General features: G+C 53.9%; 10 protein-coding genes across 10 annotated transcripts; 4 read left to right on the top strand and 6 right to left on the bottom strand.

Annotated features, from left to right (window-relative positions):
• Positions 1-1,164: 1,164 nt before the first annotated feature.
• N657DRAFT_642269 (uncharacterized protein) lies at positions 1,165-1,373 on the bottom strand (the record flags this gene model as incomplete). Its single annotated transcript, XM_062792309.1, has 1 exon — positions 1,165-1,373. A coding segment is annotated over one exon (184 nt), but the record flags the coding sequence as incomplete, so codon positions are not given.
• Positions 1,374-1,860: 487 nt separating this feature from the next.
• On the top strand, positions 1,861-3,566 carry N657DRAFT_591127 (uncharacterized protein). The gene is made up of 4 exons (XM_062789902.1): positions 1,861-2,215; positions 2,273-2,442; positions 2,490-3,227; positions 3,287-3,566. Exons 1-4 carry the CDS (start codon positions 1,882-1,884, stop codon positions 3,518-3,520), a joined length of 1,476 nt encoding a protein of 491 aa, XP_062649307.1. The 5' UTR covers positions 1,861-1,881; the 3' UTR covers positions 3,521-3,566.
• A 1,316-nt stretch (positions 3,567-4,882) lies between these two features.
• Positions 4,883-5,338, bottom strand: N657DRAFT_678637 (uncharacterized protein; the record flags this gene model as incomplete). Its single annotated transcript, XM_062796090.1, has 1 exon — positions 4,883-5,338. The coding sequence occupies one exon, from the start codon at positions 5,336-5,338 to the stop codon at positions 4,883-4,885; it is 456 nt and encodes a 151-aa protein (XP_062649306.1).
• Positions 5,339-5,578: 240 nt separating this feature from the next.
• Positions 5,579-6,392, top strand: N657DRAFT_642267 (uncharacterized protein). Its single transcript, XM_062792308.1, has 2 exons — positions 5,579-6,256; positions 6,321-6,392. The coding sequence occupies exon 1, from the start codon at positions 5,630-5,632 to the stop codon at positions 5,963-5,965; it is 336 nt and encodes a 111-aa protein (XP_062649305.1). The 5' UTR covers positions 5,579-5,629; the 3' UTR covers positions 5,966-6,256; positions 6,321-6,392.
• On the bottom strand, positions 6,386-7,804 carry N657DRAFT_591126 (uncharacterized protein). Its single transcript, XM_062789901.1, has 3 exons — positions 7,139-7,804; positions 6,786-7,050; positions 6,386-6,698 (listed from the first exon to the last, which is right to left on the bottom strand). Exons 1-3 carry the CDS (start codon positions 7,438-7,440, stop codon positions 6,639-6,641), a joined length of 627 nt encoding a protein of 208 aa, XP_062649304.1. The 5' UTR covers positions 7,441-7,804; the 3' UTR covers positions 6,386-6,638.
• A 510-nt stretch (positions 7,805-8,314) lies between these two features.
• Positions 8,315-10,140, bottom strand: N657DRAFT_662060 (pyridine nucleotide-disulfide oxidoreductase-like protein; the record flags this gene model as incomplete). Its single annotated transcript, XM_062795120.1, has 4 exons — positions 8,315-8,771; positions 8,895-9,716; positions 9,777-9,995; positions 10,083-10,140. 4 exons carry the CDS (start codon positions 10,138-10,140, stop codon positions 8,596-8,598), a joined length of 1,275 nt encoding a protein of 424 aa, XP_062649303.1. The 3' UTR covers positions 8,315-8,595.
• A 3,333-nt stretch (positions 10,141-13,473) lies between these two features.
• Positions 13,474-14,517, top strand: N657DRAFT_642263 (uncharacterized protein). The gene is made up of 2 exons (XM_062792307.1): positions 13,474-14,060; positions 14,117-14,517. The coding sequence occupies exon 1, from the start codon at positions 13,536-13,538 to the stop codon at positions 14,019-14,021; it is 486 nt and encodes a 161-aa protein (XP_062649302.1). The 5' UTR covers positions 13,474-13,535; the 3' UTR covers positions 14,022-14,060; positions 14,117-14,517.
• Positions 14,518-16,579: 2,062 nt separating this feature from the next.
• Positions 16,580-17,229, bottom strand: N657DRAFT_642260 (uncharacterized protein). Its single transcript, XM_062792306.1, has one exon. The coding sequence runs from the start codon at positions 17,139-17,141 to the stop codon at positions 16,836-16,838; it is 306 nt and encodes a 101-aa protein (XP_062649301.1). The 5' UTR covers positions 17,142-17,229; the 3' UTR covers positions 16,580-16,835.
• An 845-nt stretch (positions 17,230-18,074) lies between these two features.
• On the bottom strand, positions 18,075-19,203 carry N657DRAFT_269306 (uncharacterized protein). Its single transcript, XM_062786541.1, has 2 exons — positions 19,157-19,203; positions 18,075-18,945 (listed from the first exon to the last, which is right to left on the bottom strand). Exon 2 carries the CDS (start codon positions 18,796-18,798, stop codon positions 18,265-18,267), a length of 534 nt encoding a protein of 177 aa, XP_062649300.1. The 5' UTR covers positions 18,799-18,945; positions 19,157-19,203; the 3' UTR covers positions 18,075-18,264.
• Positions 19,204-20,091: 888 nt separating this feature from the next.
• N657DRAFT_269163 (carbohydrate esterase family 5 protein) lies at positions 20,092-21,100 on the top strand. Its single transcript, XM_062786540.1, has 4 exons — positions 20,092-20,138; positions 20,194-20,416; positions 20,489-20,607; positions 20,668-21,100. Exons 2-4 carry the CDS (start codon positions 20,257-20,259, stop codon positions 21,001-21,003), a joined length of 615 nt encoding a protein of 204 aa, XP_062649299.1. The 5' UTR covers positions 20,092-20,138; positions 20,194-20,256; the 3' UTR covers positions 21,004-21,100.
• The last annotated feature ends 1,147 nt before the right edge of the window (positions 21,101-22,247 follow it).

Raw genomic sequence — 22,247 nt, 5'->3', positions numbered from 1 at the left:
AGTAGAGAGAGGTCTTAAAGATTGTGACGGGCACCACCCAAGGTCTGGTCAGCTCGCACATACAAGATCAATATTCCTACGAAGAGAGCAAGAGCTAGATGACAGGAACGGGCGTGCAACCAGACCTATATGCTGGAGCACATGCCTATGATACAATTATGAGAACAGTGACTACAGGCATGTAGCATGACCATGAGAACAGGAATGGGGATTCCGTGGCAAAGATGCTACTGAACTGTATCGATATCTGAAAACAATGTAGCAAGCTGACCGATCAAGATACTGCCCAGCTTACCGCAGACTGCAGCCAGTGGTATCCTGCTTCAAATCGGCTGGCGGGCTCGGAGGAGAGCGGGCCGAGAAACTGGAATGACTGATGTGGTCCTCCTGATGGATGATCGAGCCGACTCCGGTGTGTGTCACCCTCCGCCGGGTTTCTGCTTGTATCGCCGCATCCGATTGATGCCAGTGGCAGTATATAATGTGTGTTTAAGAATAACGTTAGCGTTAGATGATGTCTTACTAAGAACAGTAAGAAAAAGAGAAGACTCAATTCCTCGTTTTGTATCTTCATGTCCAGCATTTGTGCGTTGTTCAAAAGGGATTAGGTATGGTGAGTTGTCATCGTCCGCGAACAGTGGCTTAGGTAGCTTACAGTGGCTTACACTAGCGCCAATTGCCACAGTTTGATCGACCAGCCGGATTGAGCATGACCGAAAGAATTACCAGCCAATCAGAGAGCGGAGCGCTTGGAACGCTAGTTGTGCTGGGAATGCTACTTGCGGTGGGAATGCTAGTTGACACATCAACGGCAGATTGTATCCCTGGAATGCGAAGTATCATACCCGCCTGGTGCATTTTCCCATTACGGTACTTTCGCAGTGACGATGGTTCTTTCACCTTTGTGGAGTTGCGTATGGCGAGAGGTTGTTCAATGGAATCGGTTTGGTGGTCAAAATGGGACATGCAAACCCTGAGAAAGAAATTGAGCTCCTAAGGGAGGGAAGTTGAGATGGAAGTCAGTGAAACCAGACACTTTATCCAGACGCTTGTAGCCTCTAGAGATGTGGGGCTCAGTTCAACAGATGCCATAACTTCTCAAACCCTCTTCCCACTGCCTGGCATTGTACCCTTTCAGCACGAACAGCTATAAAATAGCACCAACCTCCAACTGCCATGGCCGTCGAGATTAAGGGAGCTGCTGATGTTGGTCCCGGTGCTCACCTTGGCTAGACGTGAGCTCGATAAGGTCAAGGCGGTTGTCGACTGGCTGTCTTGGGAGCAACTCTCCGCCAAAGATCCATGCTCGAGACCCTAGAACGGAGATTGGGAGGATCTCGCGAATCGCTCGCTCGAGGCGAGTCGGGTACATCGTGCTGAAAGGTTGGCCATGGTCAATGGATGGTTCGAAACCTGTTGGGTGGGCAGACTAGCGGCGCTAATAGTGATTGGGAGAATTTACCGATGGGCTGGAAAGCTCAATATCCTTACCGTGAAGTGCGTTGAGAAACTCGGGGACCTCGTTGATAAAGCCACATTCAATGATGATTCACCGCAAATGCCAGTGATGCCACTAGCATGCTCGATTGATCACAGCATGGGCGATGGCCGATGAGGATTGGCTCGAGAGGACATTGAGAACCTTGATGGATATCCACAGAAGGACCTTGATGTGCACGTGGGGCGACTAAGGATCATTGTCCCGCATCAAATCCATCCATTTGACTCACAAGACTTCTCTCCTCCGAGCCTCTGACATCGGCTGGACGTGTGGACGTGGTCCATGGGCAACAAGGTGCCGGAGTTAAAAAGCTATCGATAACAACGCCTCTTATCACCGCTATCTTTGAAAGTAGCAAGAGTCATCGCATCTTGTACATCATGGCGGCCATGATGGCAACTCGTCGTCCCCGAGGCGACGAGGATGGCGTTGACGGACGGACTCCTTTGCTCGAAAACCACTCGGTTGAGTCCACAAGCCAAGTGCCAGTTTGGACTGCTCGCCGTCTCTACGTTTCGCACTTCCTGTCGACGTGGAACTCTCGGGTCTTCGAGTTCGGCGCTGTGCTCTACCTGGCGAGGATCTTCCCGGGGACGTTGCTTCTAATGTCTCTGTACGCGTTAACCCGCGGGCTTGCCGCCATTCTCTTTGCCCCGATTGTCGGACAGTACGTCGACACGGGCAACCGGCTGCAGGTTGTCAGAGTGTCCATTGGTTAGCCCCCAAAACCTCGCTCTCTCTCTTGGTGTGCTTTCTGTTGATATCGTCAAGTTTCCCAGCGCCTTGCTGTGGCAGCATCTTGCGTGATCCTCTACAGCTTCGCCGTCGGGCTGCCGTTATGCTACGGCGGAGAAACCGGCATCCTTGTGCTTTTATGCTTCTTAGCCTGCATTGAAAAGCTGTCCTCTATCATGAATATGGTGGCTGTTGAGAAGGACTGGGTACGTAAGTCGAGCAGAAGCATTGACCACAGCTCACGGAACCTCAGGTTGTTATTGTCGCAGCCAAGAACCACACGGTCCTGGTTACGATGAATGCCCAAATGCGGCGTATTGACTTGTTCTGCAACCTCTTTGGCCCCCTTTTCATTGCATTGATCGACGGCTCCTCGACCAAAGCCGCCATCATGGTCAACTTCGTCATGAATGTCACTTCTGTCGTTGTCGAGTATTATGCGATAGCTCGAGTGTATCATGAGGTACCAAAGCTACAAGAACCCAAGCACGAGCCACGACCGGAGGCAGCCGATATCGATGAGGAACAGGTGCCCAAACCTCGGTTTGCCAGAGGTTGGAGGCGGATTCATGGCCTCTTTAGCAAGACTGCTGAGAACTTCAGAACTTACTTCCGCCACCGCGCGTTTCTGGCTTCCTTCGCCGGTGCCCTACTCTATTTCACGGTCCTGAGCTTTGCGAGCCAGATGGTGACGTACCTGCTCTCGGTGGGCTATTCTGCCACCCAGGTTGGTCTTGCAAGGACCCTGAGCGTTGGGTTTGAAGTGCTGTCGACATGGGTGGCGCCCTGGCTTATGGGACGAGTCGGGCCCGTGAGGGCAGGCCTCTGGCTCAGCAGCTGCCAGCTTACCACGCTGATCGCGGGTACCGCTCTGTTCTGGATATTCAATGGCAAGCCCGGGGCCTCGGCCAGCAGCCTCATGGCTGGTACCATACTCAGCCGTCTGGGCCTGAGAGGCTTCGACCTTTGTGTGCAGCTCATCGTCCAGGAGGTGGGAGCTGAAGTCAGACCTTCAGAGGTTGGAAGGCACATGGCTGACAATTTGCTTAGGAAGTTGAGGCTGAAATTCGCGGCGCATTCTCCTCGGTTGAGGCGGCATGGCAGAACGCCTTCGAGCTCCTTTCCTTTGCATCGACCATCTTTTTCTCCCGACCCGAGCAGTTCAAGTGGCCCTCGCTCATCTCCGTGGCCGCTGTCGCTTCAGCGTGGGCAGCGTACACGGGCTTTGTCTATGTCCGCAGGGGGCACTTGCTTCATCCATTTAGACGCACTACCGAGGGCTGAGGGTAGCCTCAAGAAAACGAAGTGAAAGGGAGATGATAGTTACCAGGATATTTCGGATAATTATTTATAGTCGTAATGCCATGGAATGGTTAGGCGACGGCATCTCACTCTGGATGATGGCTCATGGGCAGTGGTGAGCCAGTTGTGAGGGCGAATCGTGGTGCCATGTTTTGGTAGGCACTCTGCAAGGAGCCAGGCCTATCACTCGGCCTCCTGATCCGAGAGAGGGAAGCTACACCCTTCACCTCTCCAGTCCTTAGCCCTCCTTGGCAACAACCCTGACCAAATGGCTCGAATCTCGTCGACCACCTGTCGTATTTTCTCCCTCAAATGCTCATATAAGCTGTTTGATGAGCACGGAATGTCTCGAAACTCTCGCACCGTCACTTCGCCCCCTGCGCTATATCTAGTGCAGACCCAGTTGCGCGGGAACCATATCAAGGGACATTCAAGAAAGGGCCCAGTGAAGTTGCTGCCACAGGTCTCGATGGTGAGCCGCTCCAAAAGTGAATGCGCAATGCCTGCTATCCCTTGGAAGATTGCGTGAGCTCAAATCCCGTCGATCCCGGAGTTGTTGAAATACTTGCGAGTCCGCTGCATTTTATCGAGTAACTACCAATTCCCGATCGATGAGCAGGCACAGAGCGCAGCAGTCCAGAAACAGCCTGGCGCGCCGCAGCGGAGGCATTCTCCCCAGGGCCCTGTAGATAGCCATCTCCTCCGGGCCGCCCTCAGTGACGACGCACGCATAAATTAATCTCTTCGAGCTTGGGACACCGCTGTTGCATCTCGCGGACATGTCAGTAGGGGAGAACCACTTTTTTGTCGAGAACCAAATGCAACTTGCGTAGGCTCGGGCCATGGGAATGAAGGCCCGCCTCGAACGTGCCCTGGCCGAAGCTGCCGTCAAGCTTTGGAGTTTGGAAGGGAGGCAGGCCATGAAGACATTCGATGGTTAGCATATCGAGATGGCCCTTTTTCTCGTCAGATCCTGCTCTCGAAGCAAGCGAAACTTGTCAGCTGCGGCCATAGACGCCAGAACTGAGATATCATGAGAACTGGAACCGCTCAACTTCCAACTCTCCAGCTCACGGCACAGGAGGTCACCAAAACTGATACGATGATCCCAGGCGTCCAAGTTACCGCACCATATATCGGTGTTGTACCTTCTGGACAAGATCAGGCTCTCAAGGAGGGCTGGCTTTGACTCGACCAGTTCATGCTGGGGCTCCTCGAGGAAGAAGCCCTTCCAGGGCGGTCTGGGCATCTGCAAGCATCACCGGTCATGGCCATCGATGCGTACCCTCTTCAAAGCAGGGGCTCTTCCTGACACCATGCGGTCTATGGCTTCCATGTCGAAGTTTAGGCGAAGGCAGATTGGGTGTCGATCTCAGATGTGGTATTGATGCGGTAGAGGCACGGCGACGTGACAAGGGCGAATTCGTCCGGATCGATGCCGTGGACTTGTTCGACCTGCTGGTGGTCGAGACTGGAGAGGATGAAGGCCCGCATGTGAAGACAGCTTCTTGAGTGATGTTGATGCAGTGCTGTCGGTACGCAGGCCGGTGTTCGACTGGTACAAGCGTATACCAGATCTTGCAAGCCAGGCAGCTGGGCGAGAAATTGCGCAAACGGCACCCAGGCGTCGTGTTGAGCCTGCTTATGCTCTGTTGTGAAACGGGGCATCGAGAGTAAGGACACTGAAAGGTCAGGCACCAAGTCATCATCATCGCTGTCGTTACCGCCGGCGTCACTGGCCGGGTTTGCATCTGCTAAGCGGGAAGAATCCCGCCGGATCTGGCCGGGGTTGTCGAGCATGAAGCCAGCAACGGTCACGCGTCATACGTGGCGAAATTGATTGCTGGGGTTGAGGAACTCGACGCATTGTTGCAAATCGCTGCGCAGCTTGTCTCCGTCACGGATCTTGAGCTTGATGCGAGAGAATCGTCAAGGTGTCGTGGCCAGGCAGCACCTTCTGCTCGCCAACGACAGGGAAAACAGACTGCGTTTTCTGTCGCCGCACTCTGGCAAGTATTCACGATGTCCTGAAAAAGGTGTAGACTGCCTGTGTCCCTGAGAGTTCCATCGCGGGCAGATTTTCGCCGTGCCATGGGTTCAGTCAATGCTTGTGGTAAACGCCAGATGGTTGTTTGGGCGGGGTTGCTGCAGCCCGACGCGAGCTCCGCAATCTTTGCGGCAGCTACCGATTTGTGTGCAACAGCGCAAGTCACCCCAACTAGCGCAGCAAAAGGACCGGGCAACACGGCCCTTGTCTTGGGTCAATGTGGCAAGCAGGCAAACGGCTCGCGTGGAAATGCGTTCGACGAGCGCAAGTTATGCCAAACGCTGATCCACGAGGTCCTCGACAACCTGAAGCTTGAGGTCACATTCGCGGGCAAACCTGAGGTTATCGATGGACGGCGGCACCGACTATCGCGGGCATGAAAGGTATGAAGCCTTACCCGGTAGCCAACGACTCTGATGATCAATGTTTCCATTTTAATTTGTACGAGTGGTACATTGAGAAAACTGGACCGACCGGATCTCATCTATCGACTCTCCACACGTCATCATATACCTGCAGCCTGCGGCAGATCCCAGCATTAGCTGCTCATTGCCTTGCACGACAGACCCTCGGACAGGTGGTTAGGGCTGCACACTTAGTCGAAGGCTTGGTACGGGGGCAAGGATAAGAGGAAAGACTGGTGCGTCGCAAGATCGGATTCTCTAACTTCGGTCGGGTCCTGTCCCGTTTAACCGTAATACCTTACGCGCGACGGAGGGCTAACCGCGGGTGCAGAGACTCGGATAAACATGAAACTGCAATCTACATTGGCCAAGGACCCGAGCCGGGTGTGGCAGCATAGTGGCTTTATACACTTTCACTCTATATCACTCGGTAGCACCAGACTCATTGCTCGCTCCAGAGCCAGCTTCTGCCCTCCAGGAAAGAAGTTGTGGGAACAGACCAGGCAAGAAAAGGCAAAGAGATGATCGTATCATCAGATTTGAGACTGGCATGAGACATGACCAGGTGTTATCCTCATCAAGACCACATCGCTCACCAACAATTCCCTGGCTCGTCCCGTCCCCTTCATCCCCAGCCCTGCTCCACCCCTTAGCACTTGCGCCAGTCGAGCGAGACATTGACGGTGATCTTGCCGCTGATGCGATCGACCTGTTCCCCGCCACCACCACAAGCATCAGCAACAATCTCCGTAACATTGGGTTTCCTGCCGCACTTCGGGTGGGCAAAGGGACATACAGCAATGAGCGCCTGTTCGCGGGTGGGCGAGATGTTGCACTGCGTGTTCATGTTCATGATTGCCGTGGTTCCGCCGCAGGGCGACCACGAGACGACGTCCGGGTTGGCGCTCAGCGTGAAGGGGCCCTCGCGCGGGCCGGGCAGGGCGAGCGAGTAGTACGACTGGCCCTGGATGCCGGTGAAGTCGAACGTGTTGGTGCAGAGGCCGCGCGAGCCCTTGGGCAGCTGCGCGAAGCCTTGCATGTCGGTCGCGAGAGTGGAGAATCTTTTGTTGTTGTTGGTCTTTGGTCAGCTTTTCTGGACCGGATCGAGTTGGACGGAGTCAGTCATCGTGGATGGATCGGGGGACGTACGAGAAGCCCTCGTCGAACTCGAGGTTGAGCGTGAGCTTGCAGTTCTTGCGCCAGTCGGCGGCCTTGGTGCCCGGGCCGGTCTGGATGATGTACTCGGAGAAGGTGACTTCGAGGAGGGTCTTGGTGGCGTCGATTTGGACGTCGGCCGTGCCCGCGGGGCAGCCGGAGCCGAGGAGAGAGACACCAACCACACGGACCTTCTCGGGGACAGCGCTGGGGACGCTGAGGCCACGGGCGGCAAGGGTGTTTGTGGGGGCAGCCGCCGCAAGCGGGAGCAAAGGGAGGAGCGAAAGGAGCTTCATGATGAAGATTGCGGCTTGGAGTTGTTTGAAGGCTCAGGAATAAGCTTGATTGTTGACCCGATGGTGAAGATGATGGTGAGCAGTCAGTCCGGTTTGACGACGAAGATGTGGTCTTTATACCTGTCTCTCATCCTCACCATGGTCTCGATGTTGACATTGAATGGGCAAGATCCCGCTCTGTGGACTCTCATCAACGCTAGCATTGGCGCGGTTCGGCTCGTTGTGCTGAGTTTGGCAGCACGGGGTATCATCACCGTTGTTGAAGGACTCTGTGAGTTAGTTTTTGCTGGATGTCAATATGACAATATCACCGAAAGACCTATTTTTATCCCGTCAGACCAGCCTTGTACCTGGGCTGCTGGGTCTGGTTCACATCCGCAATAAAAACTCCTTCGCTGTTGTTGGTTGTTGGGATTAAATCCGGGGTTAAGCGACAAAACTTCATTCAGTACAAGGTCCGTTCCTCATCTCGTGTCAAGTTGCGTCCGTCTTACTGCAGGACAACGGGATCCTATTCCGTCTATGGATAAAGACAGATCGAGCACCGTAGCGCCGGAAGCGTCTAGAAGCACCAGGGACAGCTGCCCAGCCTCTCATAGCCTCATTTAATATGCTAGGTAATTATCATGTTAGTCGAGCAACTGGCGGCACTAAATAGAAGCTTAATTGTTGTTGCTCTCATGCTACCGCTATGCTTCGTCCTCCTTGCCATGTTTCTAAACTTAACAACATGCATGCTGCTGTTCCAACCACGCGGATTCTCCTCCCTAGTGCAGGACCTCTTGTTGGTCATCTGTATCACCATGATGCTGACCGGGAATGAAAAGAGTGAAATCTAGAGTTGTTTGAGCGTACTTTATTTCATTAATCCTTGGTCTGATATTTGCCGGAACCGGCTGCACCGGAAGGAGGCAAAAGCCCAGACAATTAGCAATTAGAGGACCGTTACCGGAGAGCCAACACGACTTCAAGGGTCCACTTTGACAAGACGGCTGCATGAGTGCTTGTCATGGGCCGGGTGGCTGGACAAACTTTGAGGGATCGGATGAAAACGCCGGAAGATCTCTACCCATTCCCTGACCTTGTCACTCACCGCCAGATCGTGCCTGGCGATCATCAATGATCGACCCAGGCCCTCTTCATCCGAGGTGCCGCCTATTGGTCAAATTCACCAGCGTAAAGAATATCCCCAGGCTCGCCATTGACGGTCTCCCACAATGACCGCGCCGCGTGTTCAAGATCTCTCTTTGACGCAGCATTGGTTGTGGCCTTGTCTGAGGACACTTCGGTCTCATTCAACTCGCGTTCGCCATCCTCACGCGCCAGCCTCACTGCGGGATGTTATTAGCTGCTGTTTTGATAGAAGAGAACTGAGCCAAACTGCCAGAGCAAGTTTGGTGTTGGTCCAGAAAAGGAGCAACTTCGAAGCAAACAATCGAAAAGGGAGAACGAACCATGCAGAAACACCGCTGTCCGCTTCCCACTAAACAGAGCATGTGGCACATTGGTAGTGTTATCGGAATTGGCATCTCCCACCGCATACACCCCAGGGACGTTAGTCATGAGACCGGCACTTGCGTTGGCCGCCAGCCGGCCGCCCCAGAGCTGGACACCCATCTCCTCGCCGACCTTGGACGTCTGCTCCGAGGGGAACGCCGCCAAGAACGCCGCCCTATCCACCGGGTCGCCCTCACTGAACTCGACCCGGAACAGGTCATGTTCGGCCACGGTAGGCAAGCTCGGGTCCTCGGTCCCATCTGTCCCGTTCCGCAGACGGGTGATGCGCGTGATGGTGCGGTTGTCGACGCGGACGTTGTGGATCTGTAGGTACTTTTGCCAGTTGGCTTGCTTCGTCTCCGTCAGGTTGCGGAATTCAGGCGTGTCGGTGCCGTTGACCAGCGCGATGATGTCCTTGTTGAGGGTGAGCATCTCGCGGACTGCGGCGGGGACGTTGTCGAGGCTGCCGAGCAGGCCGAGCGGCTGGTCCGCGTGCTCGTGGCCGTCGCACCAGGGGCACCAAAAGATGCCCTGGCCCCAGTTCTCGCGGATGCCGGGTGTGCTGGGTAGGATGTCGCGCAGGCCCGTGGCGAGAACGATCTTGCGGGCGGTGATGTTCGTCTCGGTCGTGCCCTGCGGGTTGAGCGAGGAGACGATGAAGTGCGTGTTTTGCTCGTTGGCTGGTCTGATCTTGACCACGGTACCGTTGATCATGGTCACGGTGGTGTAATGGCTGAGTTGTTGGCGTGCTGCCCAGCGGAAGTAGGCCGGGGTGACGCCTGCGCCTATGTTAGCCAAGAGCATAGTAGGTAGAACAAGACAGCAAGAATGATAGTTACCATCAAAGCCCAAAACATCATGCATGTGTCTTGTTGGCGCGTTGCGATACTCGCCCGAGTCAATAAGGAGAACCTTCCGTCGGACGCGCGCCAGACCGCTCAGCGCGGCCAACCCAGCAGGACCACCACCCACGATGACGGCATCAAAATCAGTAGCCGGAGGGCCATCGGTACGGGGCAGGGCAGCACCACTAACCGCCGCTGCAATAGCGCTGAGCGCTAATGCAGAGAAACCCCGCATTGGATTTGTGAATTGCTATCCTGATGTTGTCGTGGGAGTGAGTCGTGGTGAGGGAAGTCGCCAACCAAGCCAACGAGGGGAGAGCAGAGGGTGTTGGATAGCCTGCTTTTGCACCCAAGCCATGGTCGTACACCCATGTTATATCTGTAGACTCACGAGGACGGGCTGGGGTATGCTCCCTGGGGAGTGGTAGATCCTCGCGGAGGATCCCCCCGGGCCCGGAGATCTTGTCCAGACCGGACACAAGGTTGAAAAGAGATTACGCTCCCACGGCTCGGCCCAATCCCCTAGCGGAAGGATCGGCGCACATGCAGATCGCGATCCCTCCCCGGGAGTGCCTCGGATTGGATGACTCGCCGTCTATCCACAGCGAAACCCGAGACACACGCTACGTGTCACAACACACCTGGAAGTTGCACTCCCGCAAATGCTGTTGGGGTTATGTCATACCGGTGCGTCAATTGTATGTTCAGGCGGCATCCTGACGCCACTGTCGTCAGGTTTTCAGATCAGAGCTCGTCTTGGTTGGGCATGTCCCACCTCAGCTGCTGAACCACCACACAATGCCCCTGTCATTGCGGGAGCCAAGCCAGAGAGGTTGGCTTCACACATGAGAAGCCCCAATCAATGAGAGCGGATTCGATATTGGGGGTGAGGTTTGAGGGGTTGCGAGCTCATGATGGTCTCAAAACGTGTGGTTAGCGAAAGGAATGGACAACAGGATGGGAGCAGCGAGAATCATGATCGTCGCTGGGTCTGGTGGATGGACGCACATCGGTGCATTCCGTGGCGGTGTTTCTTCGCTTTGTGATTGGCGAAATACAGTAGCTTCCAGATCAAAGACTGGACAACGACAAAACTTGAAGTGCTCCTGGGATGCCCAGAGGCCCCAGACCCCGCATGGCTCGGCCAACTTTGAAAGTTTGGGGTGGTTTTGCAAGTTCCAAGTTGTGGCCAGCCTGTGGCGCATGATCGGTGTGCGGGTCATGGATTGGGACGCAGCGTTGGTGGTTCGAGTTGAACCTGGAATTGTGTGTGACATGTCGTCCAGATTGCTAGGTGAGGCTCGCTTGCTAAGGTATGCTGGCTGGTATGGAGGTGTTGAAAATAATGTTAATGCAACTATTTTCCAGTTCCGATAAGGAGAGAAGTGACTTCAATTTAATGTCTAACGTTAGTTGACGTTAATTCTTATAAGAAAACGGTTTTTTATGTGATTTCCACACCTTGCAGGAAGAGAAATGATTGATTAGTTTATAACTACCACTACTACCACTACTACCACCAACACCACTACCACTACTACCACCAACACCACTACCACTACTACCACCAACACCACTACCACTACTACCTGATCGGTAATCTCCAACACCCACACTATCGCGTTTATTATTACTGTCACCGTTTGTAACACCGTCCCTGGCTGAGACTCCTGCTTCACAGAGTTTTTTATCAGGCTCGAGACCCACAAAGAAGTGTCCCGGCGAGCATTCCCCATAATACAGTCGAGTGCGTAGGGAAAGCCATGTTCAAGAGGCCGATAAAAACATCCGCCCCGCTCGCCGCGATTTCATGAGCCCTTCAGGGCTCTGTTGCCCTTACCTCACGAGCTTACCCTGAGGAGGTCGAAGCAGCAACAAGTCTCCACATGTATGCTCCTCGCCTATACCCGACTCCGAGAATCATTAGAATAAGGTACACAAACTGATAATGCGGGAGCTCGTTATACTCACTTAGCATTTTGCTCCAGTACCAGTTGTCGCCGTGGTTCTCGCACTCCTTCTTGAATGTTCCATTCTGGTTTCGCTCGGGGGACAATAGCAGAGCTCTCCGTTGACATTGTTGCAGATGGCGTAATCACAGCATACACCTCGAAGCCACTCCCTTCAGCGTTCTTGCACCTGTATGCGTTGTCTCCAGCAAGCATTGATGGTGGCAGCCCCAAAGAGGATCGTGCTGAGAAACTTCATGTTTAGACAGTGGTGGAGTAGCGTTGCAGGTGTTTGAAGGCTTGGATAAGGTTGGGTAAGGCAGACTATGAACTCGGAGAAAAGAATTTGAGAAACTCTTCTCCGTGAAAGGGAGGTAGGATGCTGAAGATATATTCTCTCACGTAGGCAAACGGGGGTGAGCTCCTCGGGATTGCCGAAACCTCCACGTGATAATCCCCATTGCTTCCATGCCATATACGGTTGAACTCGGCCAGCGACATCAAGTAAGCTCGGATCTCCATGCCTGACTCTGAGACATACATCGTTGGGTGGCCTGCTTGGCCATTGTCCGAGACCACCGCCCCGGCCCGAGAAGGTCAATGATTGTGCTGACAGGGCTGAAGGTTCCGATAAATGTATAAATCCGTCATAGAATGACCGGAAAACCTGTTACGATGATATGAAACCTGTTCTTGAGAACGAGCAGTGAGTGATAGTCTGATAGACACTGGATTGAAGTGGGATTCCGCGAAGCACGTGAGCAGTCGGAAAAGGACGCTTGGATTTGGACCCTGATGTCATATCACTGGTTCCTTACCTCAGGACGTAGATCGACTCGGGGATTGACGGTGGCAACGCGCCTATACCCATTCGCGCTTGGGCCAGCAGACTCATTGAAGCTGAGCTTCCGCCGGACCGTGTTTGGTCCCGGCGTGTCAATGAAGGCGCCGGGAATCTGGCGGGTTGGCGCGACAGGATTCATGTTGGGGCCCTTGAAGAGCCCGCGGCGCGGCCGAGGAAGCTGTCGGTCGGTTGAAGTTGCAGCCGCGAGAAATCATTGCGCAGCTGAACAAGTCTGCAATCAACCGCAGCTGGGCCCTGGTTGAGCGCAGCATCCGTCAAGTATCGTCAGATGCTTCCGTCTCCATCATGGGCGCCCAGTACACGCCATGTCTCCTTTGACCAGGCGCAGGCCGAAGTCCTTCACGAGGAGGACGGCGAAGAATTTCAAGGGGTATAGGGGAACGTAGGGACCCTCCGAGCCCAGCGTGTTCTCTTCGTTCCTGAAGTGGTCGGAGTCCTGAAGATCGTCGAAGCCCTCTCTGCAGATAGGAAATAGGGACTCGATCAAGTCGGCTCTTGTGCGGGGATTCGACCGTCGGAGACCTCAGTTGGCATCTCAACTTCCTCGGGCTAGAAAGGGCCAAGCAAGATAGCCGTCGCCTTCCCTTTCTGCCTCCAGTGGCGAGCCATTCGACTACGCTCGGCCTTGTTGCATCTGAACTGTTCAACCATTCCAGCAGAAAGTTGAACATGTGAATGCGTTGCGTGGCTGTCCTGAAAACGATTCTGCCTTCGTCAGTTGATCTTTGGGCGAACGATTCCGACAAGAGTGTGGCCTCCGGCCAGGAGCCGGCGCCCTCGTCCAACAGCTTGGTATAGACCAGGGGTTGAAAGCTCGGTGGCTCAAATGGCTCGCGAGCTTCTGACTCCGCAAAGTTGTGTTCGATGAACCAGTCCGCAAGCCCCCTCAAATACCTCGGATTGTTCCCGGACATCTATGCGTAAGTGCGCTACAGCGAAATGGCGCATGTAATCAACCTCAGTTTGAGACATGTCGAAACTGTCGGAGCCCTTGGCGGCATAAAAGCGCATCTTCTTCAAGAGCCGCCCTTTGTAAGCCCGTATACTGACGCACCTGCCAGTGCGCCTCTGACGCGTGAGGCGAAAAGCCCGGTGTATGCTCGCGATAGAATCGCGCCCAAGGAGAAGCGTGGTATAAGCGATCAGGTAAAACCTCGCCTTCCAGGCCTTGACGTCCACCACCTGATCCTCCTCGTACGGGCTCGCGTTGATGGCGCCGATGAACAGCAAGCTCGTCTGTCTCTTACCAAAGGATTGGGAGCACTCCTCTTCCAGCCCGAAGTCCCCGAATCTATATTTGCACTCCTGTATCGGATGAATTGGTCTAAACTCAGCACCTCCTTCAACTCTCCGAGACTCGGCTCCTTTAGGTGGCCGGTGAGTTCCTGCGGCCGGATCGTTGGAGGGAGTCGCCCTTCCGAATAGGCCTCGTGAACCAGAGCAGTAGCGCGAACCTATAGCCACCTGCTCATGTCAGATCAGGTGACACAAATGCACGGCGTTAGAAGTAACGGACATACCGTGACCTAAAGCAAGGTCGAAGAGCAGGATTTCCTTTGGCGCCACGTGCCAAATGATCGAGGAGGCATTGGCCTGTCAGACCGAGTACACTTGGCGGGACACAGAGACGAGATTGCACAGCTGTTAAAAGCTGTCGTAATCCCGGGAGTATCCGAATGATAATTTCTGGTGGGGTCGAGGTCGAGGAGAGGACGGTTTGGGTGGACAGCATTGTGGACTCTTAGGGGATGCCGATGAGGGCGCAGTGTCCCTTTATTGTGACTGGAGGAGTGCAGTGGTGAGTAGTTGAATGGATATCCAGCCCAGAATTTGCAACAGTCGCCAGTTACTCTTAAAGATTGATGTCAATGTCAAAGTCGGCTGGGAGGGAGGGAGGAAACCATACACGGATGTTGAAATTGAAAATGTGGGCACCATTAATTCAATCCGACCAAACCGCCCGGCAGATGCCCTCAGGTACGTGTGGAGAGTCGATAGACAGATCTGGTCGGTTCAGCTTTTCTCAAGGTACAATTCGTACAGATCGAAGTGGAAGACTTCGGCATTTGAGTCGTTGACGACCGGGTGCGCCTCAACATGCCTCGTGGCCGCGATCGCCGGCCGTTTGTCGATGACCTCAGGTTCGTCACCGGACAAGGCGGTCAAGCTAAGTCAGGTAATGTAGGTATTGACCTCCCTAAGTTATGTATTCCGACCACCTTGAGAGTTTTCAAGTGATAATGTTCGAGCTTCGAAACCTGCTTCATGTCGACCTTGACCGACATGCACTGTGGGAGAGCTTGTTGAGGCTGCCCTGCCCCTTTTTCGAGCTTTCCTACCTCGAGGTGCAGGCCACAATCTGAAAGGTGCCAGTGTGAAGACCGGAAAGTCTACCGTGGAAAACCCGGAACCCGCTCGAGATTTGACTTGAACAAAATCCCGCACCTCCAGTTTCCTTTTCCATCCACCCAACCACGCGAAATGTCGCAATTTGACCAAAAGAACACAATGAACCAAAGACACCTCAGTTGGCGGATATTGTTTGTAACAAAACCAGGTTTATCCGCTGCACAGATATCTTACTTTTCCAGTTCGCCGATTGTTTGCACGATCGAGAAGTCCTCAATATCATGAACCAGATGGAGCTCCGCCTGCGCACGCAACACTGCTGTTCTGGAGAAACCTGGTGGCCCGCGTAACTCAATCACCAAATCTCAAGTCAGTTTGCCAAAGATATTGACTCCAGCTCCGTGTCGTGGCCAGACGCCTGCGACAAGGCGGTGACGCTGCTGAAGTTTGCAGAAAACCACCTCGACAGGAAGCACCATTGGGAACTAATCTAGGACCTCGCGACCTTGATGTGCAAACGCTTCTTCAAACAAAGACAGCACCTGTAGCGATAGTAAGAGCCCAGTCTACTACTGGGCGGCCGACCTTTGGATCAACTTCCGCAAGAAACGCCCACTCGAGTGTAAGCCGCCCCAGGCCTATCTGAACGAAGCTGCCTTCTACCAGGAGCGAGAAACAGAAGTTCCTCCGCGATGGAAGAACTGTTATCAGCGCCTGAGAAATAACCAGAAGCCTTGGTGATGAGAGAACCACACGGCGTGCCACATCTGGGATGACCCAATGATTGCCTGGCGCGCAGTTAAAGCATTATTTCGTTCTCTTTTTCTTTTTTTTTCTGCCTCTCAAAAACAGAATCATCCCCACGAGGCTGACCTGCTCAAATTGCGACGGCAGGCACCGAACATGAGTTACCCGGATGAGGTAACGGCTTCAAGGAGCTGTCACAATTCCAGATGGGGCAACAGTCATGGAATGGACACACCTGGGCGTCGTCACAGTGGACCCAACGGGGCATTGTCGCAATGCACATCGATGAATTGTCACAGTTCACTGGATGCCCCACGGCTGTTGTTACATTGACTGCACGTCCATCGAAGACCGAAGCGGGAAGAACGAAAACGGCTCCATGGAGTTGTCACAAGACGCATCGGGCAGGTGCCACAGTGGCACCTGGATGTTGTCGCAATGGACACAAGTGGCCATTTACAATGACCTGCATGTCCATCGAAGACTGAAAGGGAAACACCTCACAGGAGATACAGACTGCCCCTAAGGGGAAAGAAATACCCTTTGGAAAACGATTAACCACATGGAATAAGAAAATCATTCAGCTTGGTGGGGTTGGCAACTCGCTGAGCTTGGATGAGATTCGGTGCTCTTTGTAACGGTCTCAGGTAGTATATTGCAACTAGCTGATGACGACTCTACGAGTACACTGAACTTGGAGAAGAAAAGGAGAGACGACAGACTCTGGTAGCTCGCAAGCATACTTATCCTCGTCGGCGCGCTGGTCTGAGCGCGTTGCTAGAAGGTTCGGTGTGCTGTGGGGCGAGTGGGAATAGCCTCATCAGGGGTCTTGGTATTGGCCGAGAGTCGCCGAGGCTCGCACCGGGCCCAGCCCGTTACACTCTTTGGCCGATAACGGTAGTTCCGGGTCGTCGATGGAGCTGGATTATTGAAGCGATGATGAACTGACGGGTAAAGTCAAGAGGGCCTTATCCATTGGGAGAGATAGTAGGATAGTTTATTTGGAAGGCAAGGCCTAGCACCACCACCAGATACATCGGGCAAAGGGAAGAGGAGGGTGGGCGGCGAAGTCGGACTCTGCACCTCGACGCGGTGCCGCCTGGAATCTGGCACGCTGATTCCGGTTCCGAGGATCGGCGGTTGTCAGAGCCAGGGCAGGGACGCAAACACGGTTGAGAGAAGAACCAATGCTGAACTATTGGCCTGTTGGTTGGCAGCAGCTACTGCGGAGCGGCGGAGTTCACTCCCCAGGCAAAGAACAGCTGCCGCCAGCGAGCAGCTGCTCAACCACGAGTCAACGGAACTGCTCGAGATCGCGCATATACAAGACGGCTTGCTCGAGCGGCTACCGGCGTGCTCCTGCGCATTTCGCAGACAACCAGCGTCCCGAGACTGGGAAGCTCTAGACGGGCCGATAGGAGACGTAACCGAGGTGTGTTTTATCCCCATTCTCAATAGCATTTACCACTAACATCTCCTATCACAGCCCTACAATAAATAGCCGACAAGGCCGCCTAGTTCAACATCTGCCTTCTCATCTTCCACGCCGCCAACTGGCAAGAATCCTGCTTCATCATAACACACGCGGGTTCACTCATCGAGTGAAGTCATCTTCGAAACCCGAACAGCGCCAATCACAGGATTACCCCTCAAGCCAAGCGCCCGCTTCCCGAACGTGCCTCTCTCACGGGGTGAACCCTCCATTACCCTACGAGGCCGTCTCCCATGCGAACAATCCAGCTCATCGCCCACCGCACATTGGGGCTCGTCCGCGGGGCTACGCACAGCTGATACTACAGGTGGTCGATGATGGTGGTGATTACCCCGATGTCGTTCGAGCTGGCAGTGTTCTTCCTATGGTATGCGACTTTTGGGGGGGGGGAATAGCCCGGATGCTGCCAGGGCGCACCTCCAGAAGGCTTGGAAGGATGAATGGAAGCCAGTCTGAGTGTCAGGACTCTCTAGCAAATATCATCGATGCTAAATTGCGAGAGGTTTTACTGCCTGCCAGAGGACTCTTAGTGCATGTTCTGATGATGTTAATACTACGTGGTGGCATTGTGCACATAAACTCTCAGTCTAGGTCATTGCCCTCAAGGACTCTCGGTTCTGATTTTGACATTGCGCTTCTCCCTCTCCACCTTGACCACCGACACGGCGCCCTCGTTGCTGCTCCGCCCAGGCACCACTGAACTCATCTGGTTGTCCATCTCCTCCGTGATGGGCTTGTCCGGCGTGGAGGCACAAGTCGTGACTGAACCAGCAATGGGAGGTTTCTGAATGTTGTAAGCCGTCATCAAGCCGGCCTTGCTCTGATCAGCCTTGCGAATGTCTTCGCGCTTGATGACGGAAAAGCCGGTGGCGTCGCCAAGAAGGGTTTGCCTGGTTTCCTCAATCTAGCGCATCGAACCGCTTTGAAAACGATGAAAAAAGGTGACACGCTCTCGTTCAAAAACTCTCGTCGGTATACGGGGCTGGACTCGGATCATTCTTCTCTCTGATCGCAGCAGACGCCGGCAGATCGTCGGGGCGGGCGGGACCTGTGTCGGCGGAATCCCTGGGGCTCGGTTGCCTACTCTGGGACCTTTCGCCCTTTTTCTGTCTCTTGTTGGCTCTGAATGCCTCGGGAGCAGACAATTGGCGGTTGGCACGTCTCGTCCTCATGGGTTCGAGGGGTGCGGTGGGCGGCAAGGTGGGCTGCTGCTCGAATCCAAGGTGATTTTCGCCGCGTTTCATGCCAAACCCGGGAGGTTGTCGGTCGGTTTGGGGCTGGAGAAGGTGGGAACACCGAAAAAGACCGAGGCGGCGCAACGGTGTAGAAAGGGTTGATGGATGTATGTTGATATTGACGGAACCGTGCACCTGGTTTGTGATTGCGAAAGTTTAAGAAGGGCACTACTTGACTTGTAGGCAGCATGCCTCCACTCGAACTCGGTGGGCGTGTCCATCGAGTCCGTAAACTGGGTATCTGTCGACTGTTCATGCGATTGTTGCGGCCGCGTTGGCCAGGTCGGTTGCCTCGGCCAGAAAACCCGAACCGATTGTTGTTGCCCGCGCGCCTAGGACTGGTCATTCTATTGCGGTTATGGTTGTTGTTTCTGGTCATCTTGCTGGAAGGTGTGACGATGATGGAACAAAAAGAAGACAAGAAAGATGAAGCGTCGAAAGAATGGAGGAAATTTCGGGTTTACCTCCAGATGATGTGGGCGCCGCACACTTCCAAAATTCCCGGGGCATCAAAATAGGGCAAATACTGTGCGTATTTCTGGTCAGCAAATGGGTCTTCTGCCCTCAGCAAGGCCATTGTCTTGTAAATAACTTGCCCACGGCAGAGGCTTTGGGATGAGACAGAAGGCAATGTAAGACGATATTGGAATGTTAATCATTTGCACCCAAATCCACCATCGCGGGTCTTAATGCTTGCTTGGCATTGTAGTTCAAGTAGGCTCCGCAAGTCAACTTACAGCTTTGGTACTAGGTTGAACTGGTGTATGCAACAAGACATTCCCAAGCAAGTAAACGACTGCGGGCGCTGTTTTCTATCTTTACCACACCGTATTGCCAAAGGGTCGTGTCTTTTCCTCGGCCATTCTCCACTCTGGCGTTCTCTACTCCGGCCCGGAGTCTCCGGGCTGCATGACCAATGACCAACCCTGGGCACCTCCAAATGCAGCAGGTGGGTCCAGAAGTTTAATAATTCCGCAGCAACCGGTGCCCAACGGGGTGCCGTTCAGCAAGCGGCAGCAGGAAGGACTTATCGTCTGTTTCTGACTATACGCGGAAACTCTCCAGCTCTATGAGCCTCTTCAGGTTCTTTGTTAACCATTCAATCCTCTTGCAGGACATATGCTACAGCCGACTCTCTCACTGCGTGCGGCCGACCATCACAGTGCCACCTCAGAGGCAGTTCTGCTCTGGGCATCGGTGCGCTGGCTCGGTTGGGAGAGGCAACTCTATCCGAGGTACAGATGTCATGCTTGTTGAATTGGGCATATTTGAGGAGGAGGGGGGATGGGAAGCATCAGATAAATGAGAAGGAGGGGTAATTCGACGCATCTCAGGACTTTACCCTTTTAGGTCATATTTGCGAATTCTGGGGTGCATTCCACTGCCGAGGCTCTGGAGCGACCTATGAGTCGTCAAGGCCACACACTTGCATACCAGGTGCGTACCTCCAGGTTTCTGCCATTCGCCATACGATGGGAAGCTTCAATGCTTTCTCAAGGGCTTCCACTTTCTTGATGGAGATCGGGGACCGCAGTGAGATGCCATCGCCTCCTTTAGGCATGGCTTGCGGAGATCCTGGCGTTCCTCACTGGGAGAGGGTGACATTGAACTTGAACGTCGAGGCATCCAGACTACTACCGAGGTCCCGAGGCTCAACACTTTACAAGACCGCAGAAGAGAGGGCTACTCTTGGATAGTGTAGACGTAGTAGGGCCAAAGGTATAAAACACCCCCCATCAACCACGAGGGTCAAGTCTAACTCATAGTTCACCAGTCCATCCACAGTCCCAGATCCTACCAGAATTAGCCTGATCCTAGCGAATTCCCCTTCATCACAATGCTGTCTACAAAAATCCTTGCTCTTTCCCTCGTGTCCCTGAGTCTTGTTTTCGGCCAAGAGACCTGTCCCGACGTCCCTGACCTGGACCTCGGAGCTGGGGTCCCCCCGAATCCCGCGCATATTCCGGCTGGGTGCTCTGACTACGAGATTCTCGTCGGTAAGTGACATCTGTGGGCTGCTTGGCGTTTCCTTTGTTTCTTTCCAAACAAGACACGGTAACACGCATCAGCTCGCGGAACGGGCGAGCCGAACTACGCCAATGGTGGCAAGTTCGGCGTAGTCGTCGGCGATCCGGTCGTCAGCAACACGACTCTCCGACTTCCCGGCGCCAGGGGCTACCCTGTGCAGGTGAGTGATAAGGTTTCAGCCTACCTGCAAAGGGTTGTCGTCTTCTTACTTCATGAACAGTATCCCGCCAGCTCGGACATCACTGGCGTTCGCCGAGGCGCCACTGACGTGGTCAACCGCCTCAGACGCCAAGCCATTTCTTGCCCGCGGCAGACTTTCTCGCTCGTTGGCTACTCCCAGGGCGCAGCAGTCATGCATTCAGCCGCGGAGGACATCCCGCTCTACCTGTATCCTCGGATCAAGTCTCTCGTCATGTTTGGAGATGGCTATCACCGCCTGGGACCGGTCCTGAGCCGGTTTCCCACCGGGCTGAACGACAAGGCGATGCAGATCTGCGCGCCTGGCGACCCGGTGAGAGATGACCCTCTTTCGGATGGACCATTGATGATCATTTGACTCACCACTTTTATGTCTTCACCCTGTCAGGTTTGCGATCCAAACGCTGGAAACTGCACATACTGGCACCTCACCTACATCCGTCCCAGCTACATCAATTCTGCCGTAGACTTCATCGTCAAGGGATTCACTGGCAGATGATGAATATAGATGGGGCAGGACGTTCCTCAAGGGCTGGTAGTTGAGGAGCGGAGATGCACACAGGCATCGGCAAGTTAGCATTGATACTGGGTCCCATGGCAGGATGTACATATGCGAACGAAGATATTACGAGAGGCTTATCGAGGGCCTTTGCTAGCATATGCTGTTACCTACTCGAGAGAGTAAAAATGCCCGGTCTTCCTTCAGGTTGCTATGTCGATATACTGCAATCAAGGTGTGTTTAATACGGAGTGACGACCTGAATGGATCTGACTGCTGATGATGTGCTTACAGTGAACTTTCAAGGCTGCCTTGGGAAGCCGGTACCTGGGCAGAGACCAGAGCCCTAACCAGCAGTAAAGTGAGGGGAACTGTGACATCGCGGAGTTGCGTGGTGACAAGGAGGCCGAGGTCTGACTGGATGTTAGGTCGTATGTGTGTCTCTTTGCGATACCAAGTCGGTTTAACTTGATTATAATCCACTTGCCGTCACTGAGGAATGATACAATACCAGAACCCTGTACAGTTCTATCAATATAATCGCTCCTATACTGGGTAGAGAGTACCTTACTAATACTGAAGTAGAGGCTATGTTTAGTAAGAAATAGTGATTGGTAGCAATAGACAACTCGAGACGAATCTTCGGGATATGTTACGGCTAATGCGCTGTGATTATAGCTTGGTATTATAAGGAGCTCAGTGTAACGGGCTGGGCCCCAGATGGGCCTCGGTGACCCTCGGCCAGCTCTCGTACAAGCACGGTCCACCAAACCCCCTGGATGAAGCTATTCCCACTTGACCCACAGTGTCGAACCTTCTAGCAGCGCACACCTGTGAGGATAAATTGGCTCTCGAGCTACCAGAGTCTCACATCTCTTCTTTCCTTCCCCAAGTTCAGTGTACTCGTAGAGTCGTCATCAGCTAATTGCAATATACTACCTGAGACCGTTACAGCGCCCACCCTCGACAACAAGCCAAAGTCCACGAACAACGGCTCAGTCCTGTGCAAGAGAGGCATGTAGTCGACTGGTGCCTCAATGAAGAAAAGTCTGGAAGGGCTCCTAGCCGTAGCCAGGTGGTGGCTTTCGCGCAGGCCATCTTGG

Source organism: Parathielavia appendiculata, assembly GCF_033297405.1.
Source record: "Parathielavia appendiculata strain CBS 731.68 unplaced genomic scaffold N657scaffold_3, whole genome shotgun sequence".
In the NCBI taxonomy this organism is placed as follows: Eukaryota; Fungi; Ascomycota; class Sordariomycetes; order Sordariales; family Chaetomiaceae; genus Parathielavia; species Parathielavia appendiculata.
This window is presented reverse-complemented; position numbering and strand designations above follow the sequence as displayed.

Coding starts and splice junctions, on each gene's coding strand:
- N657DRAFT_642263 (XM_062792307.1), top strand. CDS start 13,536: ATGGCGCATGTAATCAACCTCAGTTTGAGACATGTCGAAACTGTCGGA.
- N657DRAFT_642260 (XM_062792306.1), bottom strand. CDS start 17,141: ATGGGGATAAAACACACCTCGGTTACGTCTCCTATCGGCCCGTCTAGA.
- N657DRAFT_591126 (XM_062789901.1), bottom strand. CDS start 7,440: ATGAAGCTCCTTTCGCTCCTCCCTTTGCTCCCGCTTGCGGCGGCTGCC. Junction 7,051..7,138: donor GAGTTCGACGAGGGCTTCTC/GTACGTCCCCCG, acceptor CAACAACAAAAG/ATTCTCCACTCTCGCGACCG. Junction 6,699..6,785: donor GCGAACAGGCGCTCATTGCT/GTATGTCCCTTT, acceptor GGCGGGGAACAG/GTCGATCGCATCAGCGGCAA.
- N657DRAFT_642267 (XM_062792308.1), top strand. CDS start 5,630: ATGGGTTCAGTCAATGCTTGTGGTAAACGCCAGATGGTTGTTTGGGCG.
- N657DRAFT_269163 (XM_062786540.1), top strand. CDS start 20,257: ATGCTGTCTACAAAAATCCTTGCTCTTTCCCTCGTGTCCCTGAGTCTT. Junction 20,417..20,488: donor TGACTACGAGATTCTCGTCG/GTAAGTGACATC, acceptor AACACGCATCAG/CTCGCGGAACGGGCGAGCCG. Junction 20,608..20,667: donor CCAGGGGCTACCCTGTGCAG/GTGAGTGATAAG, acceptor CTTCATGAACAG/TATCCCGCCAGCTCGGACAT.
- N657DRAFT_591127 (XM_062789902.1), top strand. CDS start 1,882: ATGGCGGCCATGATGGCAACTCGTCGTCCCCGAGGCGACGAGGATGGC. Junction 2,443..2,489: donor TGGCTGTTGAGAAGGACTGG/GTACGTAAGTCG, acceptor ACGGAACCTCAG/GTTGTTATTGTCGCAGCCAA. Junction 3,228..3,286: donor TGCAGCTCATCGTCCAGGAG/GTGGGAGCTGAA, acceptor CAATTTGCTTAG/GAAGTTGAGGCTGAAATTCG.
- N657DRAFT_269306 (XM_062786541.1), bottom strand. CDS start 18,798: ATGACCAGAAACAACAACCATAACCGCAATAGAATGACCAGTCCTAGG.